Here is an 11,772-nt window from a genome sequence, read left to right on the forward strand (position 1 = left end):
TCGAACCCGCAGGCTCAGGCAATCCACTCACCTCACCCTCCCAAAGGCGTGGGATTACAGACTGAGCAACCGAGCCTGGCTGGATTTTTTTTTTTTTTTTTTTTTTGATGGCTAAGTCCTTTTCATCCTTTAGGTCTTAACATAAATATTGACTGTCCACCCTATCCAAAATAGTTCTCTCTGTCTTAGCGCTTTACATGCTTTGGCATGCTTATCATAAGTCATTCTTTAGCTTATTTACTTGTTTGCAGGCTGTCTCCACTGTAGAATGTGAATTCAAGGAGGGCTGGGACCTTATTTGTATGCTGTTCCCTCTGCTTAATAGAGTGCCTGGCTCAAAGTAGGTGAGGAATAAAGGTTTCTGAAATGAACATGTGATCTGATAACTTCTCTGCTCTGAGAAAAAGCAGAGAACTGTGCCCAGCAGAGCTCCTGCAGACTTGGGTCTTTGGGGAGACCTGGTTGCCTGGTAAATCTACTTCTTGGCTTGGTCAGTGCCCCTCCTGCTTCATATGTCTGCTTTTTTTTTGAGTTGGAGTCTCACTCTGTCGCCCAGACTGGAGTGCAGTGGCTGCTCCCGGCCACCGCAGCCTCGACCTGCTGGGCTCCGGCGATCCTTCCGCCTCAGCCTTCCAAGTAGCTGGAACTACAGGTGCGCGCTACCACGCCCGGCTGATTTTTGATTTATTGTAGAGATGAGGTCTCACCAAGTTGCCCAGGCGGGTCTCGAACCCGCAGGCTTAGGCAATCCACTCACCTCAGCCTCCCAAAGGCGCGGGATTACAGGCTGAGCCACCGAGCTCAGCATGTCTGCTTTTTGAGCCTTGTCTGCCCCCTGAAGTGCAGATTTCCTGGCTTCTAACTTTTTCTTTCTCTTTTCATTTTCCACACGGTTACCACAGTGTTCTTTTTCCAACACATCTTGTCACTATGCCATTCTCTTCCATCCATGTATTTATTCATTGTTGGTTGTCTTTTCTGTACCAATAGCCGTGTTAAACTCTGAGAAGATAGTGACAGACAGCTATCGGTGACCTCCGCTTTGAAGGACTCCGTCCTTGAGGGAAGTTGGCTCCCAAGGCAGAACCGCATGTCACACATTTGGTGCTCGTTGTGCCAGACACTGCTTTGCCATGTAAATCCACACGGTCCTCACACAAGCTCCGTCAGCAGCGGCATTAGCAGTACGCCCAAAGCTGCAGCTGACAGGTGGCGGAGGAGTCTGCCCTCCCCCCCACGTGTGTCCTTGTGTGGTCACAGACCAATGAGAGACTTGAAAGAGGAACTTAGAGTTCTAGAAGAGCCCGACTGGGGGACCCGATTCTGTTGGCAACAAAAGGAGTTGCCTGGTCAGGGTGAGCTGAAGAGTGTTCTAGGCAGAGGGAACACAGTGTTTGAAGGTTCTGAGTTGGGAAAGTGCGTCGCTCAAGGGAGGGCCTGGAGGTGGGCCCTTGTGACAACTCTAGTGAGCAGAGGGGGCAGGTAACTGGAGATGGAGGCTGGCCAGTGTGGAGGCTTCCTTCATGGGCTCCGTGCAGGATATTTTTCCTAGGAGTGGCAGAAAGCCATCAGAGTCTGAGCAGAGTGGCGTAGGCACTGGCCGGTGTGTGAAGCGTGGGCAGGCGGCAGCAAAGGGCAGAAAGAGCTCTGTCAAGGGCCAGAGTGAAGTCACTGGAGAGGAGCATGCCGGTGGCAGGGGACCGGTTGTGAACAGGAGGTGAGAGAAGGGAGGAAGGAGCTAAGACTCTGGGACGCGGGTCGAGTAGGTTGGGGTGTGTTAGGGTTTGGCGTGGACACGTCCAGCATGAATCTTGGTTAGCACGTCCAAGTGATGTCTGAAGAAGCCATTTGGACATGTGGGTTTGGGCTTAACCGGGAGGGCTAGCCTGGCATTGTGAGAAGATGGATGCAGTGTGACGTGCTGGGAGCCGGCTGAGCTGAGGGTCCCTGAAGGGAAGGGCCAGCTCTACAGTCCGGCTTCCAGGACCACCCTCTCCTTCACATTCCTTTCTTTTATTTTTTTTGAGTTGGAGTCTCACTGTGTCGCCCAGGCTGGAGTGCAGTGGCACTCTCACGGCCACCCCAGCATACCTGCTGAACCCCATCGATCCTTCTGCCTCAGCCTTCTAAGTAGCCAGAACTACAGGAATGCGCTACCACACCCGGCTAATTTTTTGATTTATTGTAGAGACGAGGTCTTGCCAAGTTGCCTGGGCTGGTTCGAACACACAGGCTCGGGTAGTCCACTTGCCTTGGCCTCCCAAAGTGCTGGGATTACAGCCTGAGCCACACCAAGCCTGGCCACATTCCCTTATTTTGGGCCAGGCTTTTGAAGTCCTGAACTCGCTCCAGTTCCTCACATTTCTGCAGACTTGTCATACTCTTGTTTTCTCTCCCTCCCTCACTGACCTGACAAACTCCCTTTGTCCTTCAAGAATGGCTGGGGACAGTGGCTCATGCCTGTAATACCAGTGCTTTGGGAGGCCAAGGCAGGAGGATCACTTGAGCCCAGGAGTTTGAGACCAGCCTGGGAAACATGGTCCCTGTCTCTACTAAAAAGTTAGCTGGGCGTGACGGCACGTGCCTGTAGTCCCGTCTGCTTGAGAGGCTGAGGCAGGAGGATCACTTAAGACCAAGAGATTGAGGTTGCAGTGAGCCATGGCCATGCCACTGTTGTGCTTCAGCCTGGGTGACAGAGCGAGACCCAGTCTCTGGAAAAAAAAAAAAAACGGAAACGGCTTCCCTTGGTGATATCCTCCCAGACTCCCCCTCTTTGTGCTGCCTGGTGCCGACAATCTTGCCTCTCCCCAACACACCCTGTGCTTGGCCTATGATTGTATGGTGCTCATTTTCCTGAGTAGATGGTGTCTAGTCTCTGCTAGCCGCCTTCATGTTCCCGTCCTCTTGAGAGACTGGACTTCGCTCTGTTACTCAGGCTGGAGCACAGTGGCACAACCACGGTTCATGGCAGCCTTGACCTCTTAGGCTTAGGTGATCCTCCTGCCTCTGGTGAGCTCTGCCTGTCCTTTTTTTTTAAAGAGACAAGGTCTTGCTGTGTTGCCTAGGCGGTTGGGAACTCCTGGGCTCAAGTGATCCTCTGGCCTTGGCCTTCCAAAGTGCTGGGAGGGCAGGCATGAGCACCGCACCCGGCCAGCTTGCTCTGTTTTTCAGGCGTAGAGCTGCCGCTGCTTGTGTCCCTCAACACTTATTGGCCACCAGCACCAGACACTGAACTGAAGGTTGGAACTGCCCGAATGCTGCTCACAGTCCACTAAAGGACACGATCGTGCTCCTGGGTGGCACTGAGGCCTCAGGGCTTGAGGGCGGCTCCGCAGATGCATTCACACTGGGGACAGGTGGGGATGGGTGTTCCAGGCAGACGGAAAACCAAAACTAAAGAGCTGGAAGAAGCACGCAGGGCTTCAGTGTCGTTTGCTCAGAGGAGCACAGGGAAGGCTGGCTTGTGGGGGATCCTGGGTAAGCGTGGAGAGGAGCTGCTTGGTGGAGACAGCAGTGGGCAGCAATCCCCCAGGCCAACTGTGAATGCAGTCCCAGAGCCCGGCAGAGAGCGCTGGGCTGGTGCTGGCTTGGGGGATTGCTGGCGTGTGTCTGGCAGACTGGGCCCGGGATGGATGAACACTCATGGCAGAGAGTGTACCCTGGGAAGAGGAGAGGGCTGAGGGTGGGGCGCCTGGGACACCAGCGGGTAACTGGGGCTCAGGAGCCCAGGGAGCTTGCAGAGATGATGCCTCACTGGTTCTGCTTCCCGAGCTCTGCTCTAAGGATGGCATCAGCGTTTTGTCTCTGCGTTCCCCACCTCGGGGCTTCCCTTTCCTTCTTGGTGCCAGAGTGTCCGAGCTGGTCCTGACCAGGAAGGGCACAGCATTGCACTCTTCCGGCATGGGGGAGCTGGGGTGTGGCTCTGGCCTTCGGGAACAGTGTGCCCTGGGGCTTTTGCTTCCCAGCCACAGGTTTTTGTGCAGCAAGTGGAGGAAGCACAAGGACTTGTCCTCCTAACAAAAACCCTGGGGCACCAGTGAGCCCACAGCCAGCTGGGGCTGCAGCCGCGGGGCTGTTCTGCAGGGACTGACCAGAGGTGTGGGAGGAGGCGAGGTGGGGGCTGCCTCTGGGAGAAGCGCGCTGACCAGCCTCAACCTCCCTGCCCTGCTGCTCTTTCTTGCAGCTGGACCAGATCTGCATTTCTTTCGACGAAGGCAAAACCACAATGAACTTCATTGAGGCAGCGTTGTTGATCCAGGGCTCGGCCTGCGTCTACAGTAAGAAGGTGGGCCCCACCCGGCCGCTGTCTTGATGTTTGGTGGCAAGCAGGACTGTAGTCAGCTCTCCTGCTGGGGCCAGTGGCAGCGGCTGTCCCCTGTGTGTGATCTGCCTTTCTGTGGCTCAGGCCTTACTCCTGATTCTCAATTTTGGACTTAAAATGGCACGGTCAGGCAGGGAGGGCCTTGTGTTGGGCTCTGTTGTCCCGGAAGGAGTGACACCTGGCAGTAGCTCTGGGGTGGCACGTGCGTACATTCCACCCTTCCCCACCATCCTTGTGGGTGCCTCGTTGCCAGCCCCTTGAAAACCCCCAACCCTTGCCCTCATGCTGGGACCTGTGTTCCATGGAGGGGAAGGTCAAGAAGTGGAGTGACGGGATCTGTCTTGAGGCCCACTGTGGCTGGAGCTGGGACGGGCCATCAGAGACTCAGAGGGATTGTTGGCATGTGGTCGCAGGTTGGGTGGCGTGGGCCAGGGCTTGAGGAGGAAGGGCTGACGAGGAGATGCCAGGGTGCGTGGTCAGAGGCGTGGCTGGGACCCAGCTGGCTGGCAGCGTATGAGAAGCCTCACCTGCAGGGCCTGGTGGCCCGGGACTGTATGAGGCACACTGTGGGCACCGTCCTGTCACCGGCATCCCATGTGGAGAAGGCTGTGCTTGCTGCTGTGTGGAGCATAGGGCAGGGGATAGAATTAGGTGACCTCAAATGGTGGAGTCATTCTGATGTGACTACTAGTTTGAGAGCTGTTTTTGGTGGCAAAATCGGCAGGACTTGGCTGGAGACCTGGAGGTGGTGGCTTGGTCTTGTAGTGTGCACTGTTAGGCAGGCCTGGGGGTGAGCACCGCGCTCTGGGTCCTCACTGATGCTTCTGGCCACCAGGTGGAATACCTGTACTCGCTGGTGTACCAGGCTCTCGATTTCATCTCTGGCAAGAGGTGAGTTCTGGAGTCGGGGGCCAGGAGGCAGGGGCCTTCTTTGTGGGCCACCCTGCGGCCTCCTGGCATGCCCATGGGCACTTTTCTCTCTTAGGCGGGCCAAGCAGCTCTCTTCAGTGCAGGAAGACAGGGCCAACGGGAATGCCAGCTCCAGGGCCCCCCAGGAGGCTGAAGATGAGGTGAGGTTTCCTGGACAGGTGGCACCTGTCCGCTGTGTGCTTGCTGGCCCGCCCTGTGAGCTCTCCTTGTCTCCCTGCAGTTCCTGTCGCTGGATGACTTCCCCGACTCCAGGGCTAACGTGAACCTGAAGAACGACCAGGCGCCCGGTGTGAGTGTCCTGGCCCTCTGGGCTGGGTGGGGCTGGCCCAGGGGCACTGTGCCTGGCAGGGCACTGGAAGGTGGTGTTGCCATGTGGCTCCCACCTGGAGCTCACCCAGCCCTGGCCTCCCCACAGGAGGTCCTCATCCCTCCCCTGCCCATGGCCCTGGTAGCCCCCGATGAGGTAGACAAGAACAGCAATCCCCTGTACAGGTTTGGAGCTGAGCCCGTGGGGGTGGGGGAGGGCCGAGGCCTGCCTGGGAAGCGCCTCTGCAGCAGGCGTGTCTCCGCCAGCACAGCCGTCAGGGTGAGGTTCTGGCCAGCCGGAAGGATTTCAGGATGAACACGTGCACCCCCCACCCTAGAGGGGCCTTCATGTTGGAGCCCACAGGCATATCCCCCATGGAGCCAGCGGGCATGTCCCCTGTGCCCAGGACTCAGAAGGGTGAGGGCTTGGATGCAGGGGCTTGGTGGGAAGGAAGGAACAGAGGGTCTTCTGGAGTGGACTTGAGGGGTGCCTGTACTTGCCAGCTCTTGTCTCTTCCTGGGTGCCTACTCTGCTTTGGATGGGTGGCAGGAGCTTGGCCCCTCACCTGTCTGCTGGGACAGGGTTGCTGGGCAACGTGGTCACAGTTGGTCTGAGTACCAGGGACCTAAGCTTGCCTGGGGGCCTGCTGGAGGGGCATGTTGGACACCAGGTGGGGGCCGTTTGGGCTGACCTTAGCCATTCCTGTCTCATCCAGATGCTGGAAGGGCTGAGGAGCAGCCAATGGAGGTCTCTGTGTGTTGGAGCCCCACTCCTGGGCTCAACTTCTGCCAGGAGCCAGGTGAGAAGACAGCCCCGGGTGACATGGGCAGGACTGAAGAGGGCCAGGAAGGCAGGGCTTGGGGGACGGGCTCTGAGTGGGACTGCTCTCAGCTGCCTCAGCCTGCGGCCTCTCACTCACCATGGCCTGCAGTGGGTGAGGCATAGTGGGAAGTGGCTACAGTCTTGGAGCAGCCCCCTGGGCCTGGGCCCCTGTCCCGCCTGAACCTCAGCCTGTCTTGGTTCGGTGACTGCCCTCTGGCCGCCCTCCCGGGTCTCCTCTTTTTGGGCAGACATGAATGGCGGCATTTAGCGTAGGGTGCTTGGTGGATTCTCTGGCTCCTAGCAAATAGAGCTGAGAAGAGGAGTGGGCCGTCAGTTGCTCCTTGGTCTGGCCAAGGGCAGCCTGCTGCTGGACGGACTCTGGCCTCCTCAGGGCTGACTGTCTCCTGCTCCCTGCCCAGGCCCCTCCCCAGAAGGCCCAATTGGCGGAGCTGAGGACGAGGACGCAGATGAGGCAGTAGAGCGCCTGGAAGCCACGGCCCCCAAGGCCCCTCTGGAACCCGAGCAGCCCCAGAGCCTGCAGCAGGTGGGATCCACACTGAGGCCTGCAGCGCCTGAGCTGTCACCTGGGCGAGCCTGACTCTGGGAGCCACCTGACCTGAGGAGGGCGCTGTGGCCTTAGTCCAGGCCTGTGGTCTCTGGAAGCCAGTCCTAGGCCCAGCCAGCCCTTTGGGATGGCAGCGTCACACTCCTCCCCCTCTGAGCAGTTGGTGCTCCCCGGAGGGTTGAGCCCAAGCCCCATGGAGCTCACAGCTTCCTGGGTGGCAGCTGGTCTCAAGGCCGGCTCTTTGGTGGTCAGGCTGGCAGGAAGGGTGGGCTGGAGGCCTTTGCTGCCTCCCTCAGCCCACAAGGCGACTCTGTCCAGCCTGGAACTAAGACATTCTTCCTTTTTATCTACTAAAAACAAATCAATCTAATGCTTACAGGAGAAAACGTTAGTATTCTGTAATACTGGTTGGTAGATAGCATGGATGTGGGTCGTATTTTATTCATTTTTTGTATTTTTGAGGGAAAAAAAGCACCCTATGATCCCTGGTTTCTTTCTGTGAACGTCTTAAGGTTTTTCTTAGGGGTTGTTTTACTTTGTGGTCCTTGTTCTGTTTGGACTTCCTGCCCCCAAAGAGGCTCCCTGCAGGTGCTCGACAAGTTGGCCCCAGGGCAGAGCTGCTGGGGTACCCAGAGCCTTGGGTAGAGAAGGGGGAGAGAAGACCCTATGGCTGTGTCTTTGCAGTATGCCGCCTTGCCCAGAAGGTACACACTGCGGGAGCGAGGGGGTGCCCCGGAGTCTGCGTCCCACCTAAAGGTAGGAGCGTTGGGGCCTTGACCCCCCTGGCGGGCGGGGGGTGGATGTGAGCACCCCACCACCCGCCCAGCATGCCCTTGCTCCTGCTGGCCTCTGGCGCTCCTAGCCTGTGGCCCTTGGCTCTTGCTCTCATTTCTCTTTTTTTTTTTTTTTTTTTTGAGTTGGGGTCTCACTCTGTCATCCAGACTGGAGTGCAGTGGCATGCTTCTGGCCACCAGAGCTTCGACCTGCTAGGCTTTGGCGATCCTTCCGCCTCAGCCTTCCAAGTAGCTGGAGCTACAGGCATGCGCTGCCACACCCGGTTTTCAATTTGTTGTAGAGACAAGGTCTCGCCAAGTTGCCCGGGTGGGTCTCAAACCTGCAGGCTCAGGCAGTCCACTCGCCTTGGCCTCCCAGAGTGCTGGGATGATAGGCTGAGCCACTGAGCCTGGCCTCTTGCACTTGTTTCAAGAAGCCTTCTTCCCAGAGATCTTGGTTCCCTCCCTCCCGCACGTCCTGCTCTGATCCAGGATGTGTGTGTGCGGGTCCTATCCTGGGCTGTTGCTGCTCTGGCCTTCTGGCTTTGCGGGGGGAGGGCGTGCACTCCCCACTGTCCTAGCAGCTCTGTGTGTTCTCTGTGTGCAGGAAACCCCAGACCCCTGGCAGAGCTTGGACCCCTTCGGCTCCCTGGATTCTAAGCCTTTCAAGAAAGGTGATTTGCTGGGGACACCTTCACTCGGGTGCCCAGCTAGGTTTGCTGAGGCATGTAGGGGTGGGAGGGGCTCTGCACCCGACCCCACAGCCGTCCCGAGACACAGTCCGCTTGTCCCCAGGTCGGCCGTACTCCATGCCCCCCTGTGTGGAGGAGGCTCCAGGGCAGAAGCGCAAGAGAAAGGGTGCCACCAAGTTGCAGGACTTCCACCAGTGGTACCTAGCTGCCTGTGAGTGGGAGTGGTGTGGTGGGGCACCCTGGGAGCTGGAGGCTGGGCCAGGAAGGATCGGCACCCCTTTTCTAATGTGAGCAGCCCTGGGCCTGCTCCCCGAGTTCTCACAGCCAAGTTCTCTCGCAGATGCCGACCATGCTGACAGCAGGAGGTCCCGGCGGAAGGGCCCGTCCTTTGCAGGTGAGGTTGAGGTCCTGTGTACACTCTTCTCAGGGAGGACAGGCCTCCTCTGCCCTCCCCCATCCCTGTCCTGTGCCTGGCATTGCCGAGGCCCTGGGTGGACTGGCATGGGCCTGGGCAGGGTGAGGACGTCCTCACCAGGCCTTTGTCTGCAGACATGGAAGTCCTGTACTGGACACATGTGAAGGAGCAGCTGGAAACCCTCCGGAAGATGCAGAGGAGAGAGGCACGTACTGATGTCTTGGTGGTGGCCTGGGACCCTGGGGGCCTTGACGGGAGGTGACAGTGCCCCTCATAGGTGTCTCTGTGGACAGATGGCTAAGCGGTGGCTGCCGAAGTCTGAGGAGGGACTGTGGCCTACAGAAGAGGACCGCCTGGATGATCCCCTGGAGGACCTGGGGGCAGCAGGCGGGTACCTGCCAGGGGGACAGGTGGGAGGTCAGCACCTGCCACCAGCTGACAAGCTGCCTGTGGGCCTCTCTTCCATCTCCCTGCAGATGACTTTTTAGAGCCCGAGGAGTACATGGAGCCTGAGGGGGCAAACTCCAGGGAAGCTGCTGACCTGGGTAAGCCCGAGGGTGGGCAGCCGGCCAGAGGGTGCAAAGGGGCCTCTGCAGTGAGGACAGGGAGGGAGGGGAGAGCACAGCCCCACAGTTGCAGAGCTCATGGCTGCCCCTTTCCCAGATGCAGAGGCCATGCCAGTGTCCCTGAGCTATGAGGAGCTGGTTCGAAGGAACGTGGTAGGCCTGGGCCACGGGTGGGGGGAGCTGGGCAAAGACAGGTGATGGCCCTGTACATGAAGCAGTAGCGTCTGCTGGCCTTCCCCTAGGAGCTCTTCATCGCCAACTCCCAGAAGTTTGTCCAGGAGACAGAGCTGAGCCAGCGCATCAGGGACTGGGAGGATACCATCCAGCCCCTGATCCAGGAGCAGGTGAGGTGGCACCGCCCAGGCCTGGCGCTTCCTGCACCTGCCTTGGGTCTGTCTGGCCTGGCCTCGCCCATGCCTGCAGCCGACACCCTCCTCCCTCATGCAGGAGCAGCACGTATCCTTTGACATCCACACCTATGGGGACCAGCTGGTTTCACAGTTCCCCCAGCTCAACCAGTGGTGTCCCTTTGCGGAGCTGGTGGCTGGCCAGCCTGCTTTCGAGGTGTGCCGTTCCATGCTGGCCTCCCTGCAGCTGGTGAGTGGCCTCGGGTGCATGGGGTGGGGAACTGGTTCCTAGACCCTGCTGACGCCTCTCCCCTGCAGGCCAATGATTACACAGTGGAGATTGCCCAGCAGCCGGGGCTGGAGACAGCTGTGGACACCATGTCCCTGAGACTGCTGACACACCAGCGAGCCCACAAGCGCTTCCAGACCTATGCTTCCCCATCCACGGCCCAGCCCTGAGTGGGGAGTGCTGAGACAAGCACGAGGCGTCGTGGGCCCGCAGCCCTGTCCTGCATGTGTGCTTGGGCACCAAGTACTGCTCATCCCAGTGTTGCTTCCTGCTGGCCCATCCTAATAAAGTGGTATTGCCATCCATTCTACCCGCAAAGACCCTTTGAGTCTGCTCTGTGCCGAGAGAAGGGCTGTGAGTCCTCCATGGACTGCTGCCATGTATGATACACAGGTCAAACATGCCATTTACTGACAGGGCTCTACAGGGTCGGGCTGCAGCAGCTCAGGGCAGGACACTGTGGAAGGCAGCCATGTGCTGCCGCACACTGTCTGAGATCTGCTCAGCTGAGCTGCTGCGGCCGTAGTAATCAGTGAAGAGGCCGTCAGGGTTGAGCAGGTAGATGGCAATGGAGTGGTCCACGATGTAGTCCTGGTCCTCGTCCTTGGGGCCGACCTGATAGTACACACGGTAGCTGCGGCTGGCCTGGGCGACCTGCTCAGGGGATCCCGTCAGGCCCAGCAGCCGGGGGTGGAAGTCCCGGACATATCGGGCCATGGCTGTGACGTCATCACGCTCGGGGTCCACAGTGATGAATACCGGCTGCACCGGGGGCAGGCTGGGCTCGGTGTCCAGCTGCTGCACCACCTGCACCAGCTTCTCCAGCTCATCTGGGCAGATGTCAGGGCAGTGGGTGAAGCCAAAGTACATCAGCACCCACTGGCCCTGGAAGTCCGCCTTGCCCCGAGCCCGGCCATGGTGGTCCAGCAGGCTGAAGTCGCCCTGGCCCACAGCAGCCTGGCGCAGGGCCTCGGTTCGCCGTTGCTGCCGCCACTGCTCCTTCTCAGCCCTCATAGCCAGCCAGGCTCCACCCAGCCCAGCCCCCAGTAGGGCTGTGATGAGCAGCCTGGTTGGAAGCCCAGGGCCCCGGGGCTGGCCCTGCCCGCCGGTCTCTGCAGGGCCCTGCTCTGACAAAAGCCGGGACCACAAGTGCAGGGCCTGTCCTCCCAGGGCTCTAGGGAGGACCGAGGGCTTGAGCAGATAAAGTCTTTGCCAAGCCTTGGCTCCTGGAGCCAGCCGCAGCATGGACCTGATGCTCCTGGAAAAGAACGAAGGTGTCAGGAATCGGAAGGGAGGGCACACGAAGGTGCCTGGACTGCCGGTCGGACTGGAGACCCGCTGTCCAGCTCAAGGATTAGCCCGCACATGGGCTTACCAGCTGTCTGCAGCTGTTCAGCTGCGTGTGACTGCCGAAATGCTCCGCTCCGGCGTAGGTGTCAAAACGCCCACATCTGGCCGCCTCCACCCTCGCCACCCCGTCCCGTCCTGCACCTGCCTCGCAGCCGTGGCGCGTCCTGTCGCTGCGGAGCGCATTCTGAGTGCACGCCGCGCGTGGTTCCCGAGCACGTGGGTCTGGGGCAATAAGCCCATTCCCTGAAGGCGGTGGCTAGCTGGCTCTCCGCCCTCGAGGAGGGGCAGGCCCCAGTCTCTTCCCGCCCCCGGGGTGCGCACCGCCCGCAAGCCCGCATCCCGCCCTGCCCTCTCCGGCCCTTCTTGGCAGCGGCGCCCTGCCTCTTCCGCCGAGC

At 59.3% G+C, this 11,772-nt stretch overlaps 2 protein-coding genes across 3 annotated transcripts in view; one reads left to right on the forward strand and one right to left on the reverse strand.

Annotated features, from left to right (window-relative positions):
- The window catches only part of NCAPH2 (non-SMC condensin II complex subunit H2), a 13,954-nt gene extending 3,609 nt beyond the window's left edge, over positions 1–10,345 (forward strand). Inside the window, exons 2-20 of one of the 2 annotated variants that reach the window (XM_008048011.2) lie at positions 4,179–4,285; positions 5,157–5,212; positions 5,307–5,391; positions 5,472–5,540; positions 5,667–5,743; positions 5,830–5,975; positions 6,274–6,357; positions 6,800–6,924; positions 7,630–7,701; positions 8,326–8,392; positions 8,514–8,621; positions 8,751–8,804; positions 8,960–9,030; positions 9,119–9,212; positions 9,302–9,370; positions 9,495–9,544; positions 9,634–9,735; positions 9,839–9,988; positions 10,057–10,345. In XM_008048011.2, the coding sequence (XP_008046202.1) occupies positions 4,179–4,285; positions 5,157–5,212; positions 5,307–5,391; positions 5,472–5,540; positions 5,667–5,743; positions 5,830–5,975; positions 6,274–6,357; positions 6,800–6,924; positions 7,630–7,701; positions 8,326–8,392; positions 8,514–8,621; positions 8,751–8,804; positions 8,960–9,030; positions 9,119–9,212; positions 9,302–9,370; positions 9,495–9,544; positions 9,634–9,735; positions 9,839–9,988; positions 10,057–10,197 (1,727 nt within the window). In that variant the 3' untranslated portion in view covers positions 10,198–10,345. Of the gene's footprint in view, positions 1–4,178; positions 4,286–5,156; positions 5,213–5,306; positions 5,392–5,471; positions 5,541–5,666; positions 5,744–5,829; positions 5,976–6,273; positions 6,358–6,799; positions 6,925–7,629; positions 7,702–8,325; positions 8,393–8,513; positions 8,622–8,750; positions 8,805–8,959; positions 9,031–9,118; positions 9,213–9,295; positions 9,371–9,494; positions 9,545–9,633; positions 9,736–9,838; positions 9,989–10,056 lie in introns of both variants that reach the window. The other variant, XM_021707542.1, reaches the window with a different exon arrangement.
- A 68-nt stretch (positions 10,346–10,413) lies between these two features.
- Positions 10,414–11,281, reverse strand: LOC103249385 (protein SCO2 homolog, mitochondrial). The gene has a single exon (XM_008048012.1). It carries the CDS (start codon positions 11,270–11,272, stop codon positions 10,472–10,474), a length of 801 nt encoding a protein of 266 aa, XP_008046203.1. The 5' UTR covers positions 11,273–11,281; the 3' UTR covers positions 10,414–10,471.
- Positions 11,282–11,772: the final 491 nt, after the last annotated feature.

This window comes from Carlito syrichta, unplaced genomic scaffold (genome assembly GCF_000164805.1).
Source record: "Carlito syrichta isolate Samal-C Ts95f unplaced genomic scaffold, Tarsius_syrichta-2.0.1 Scaffold120462, whole genome shotgun sequence".
NCBI classification, from domain to species: domain Eukaryota; kingdom Metazoa; phylum Chordata; class Mammalia; order Primates; family Tarsiidae; genus Carlito; species Carlito syrichta.

What these genes read in the sequence shown, in the direction of transcription:
- LOC103249385 (XM_008048012.1), bottom strand. Translation starts at nt 11,272, where the DNA reads ATGCTGCGGCTGGCTCCAGGAGCCAAGGCTTGGCAAAGACTTTATCTG.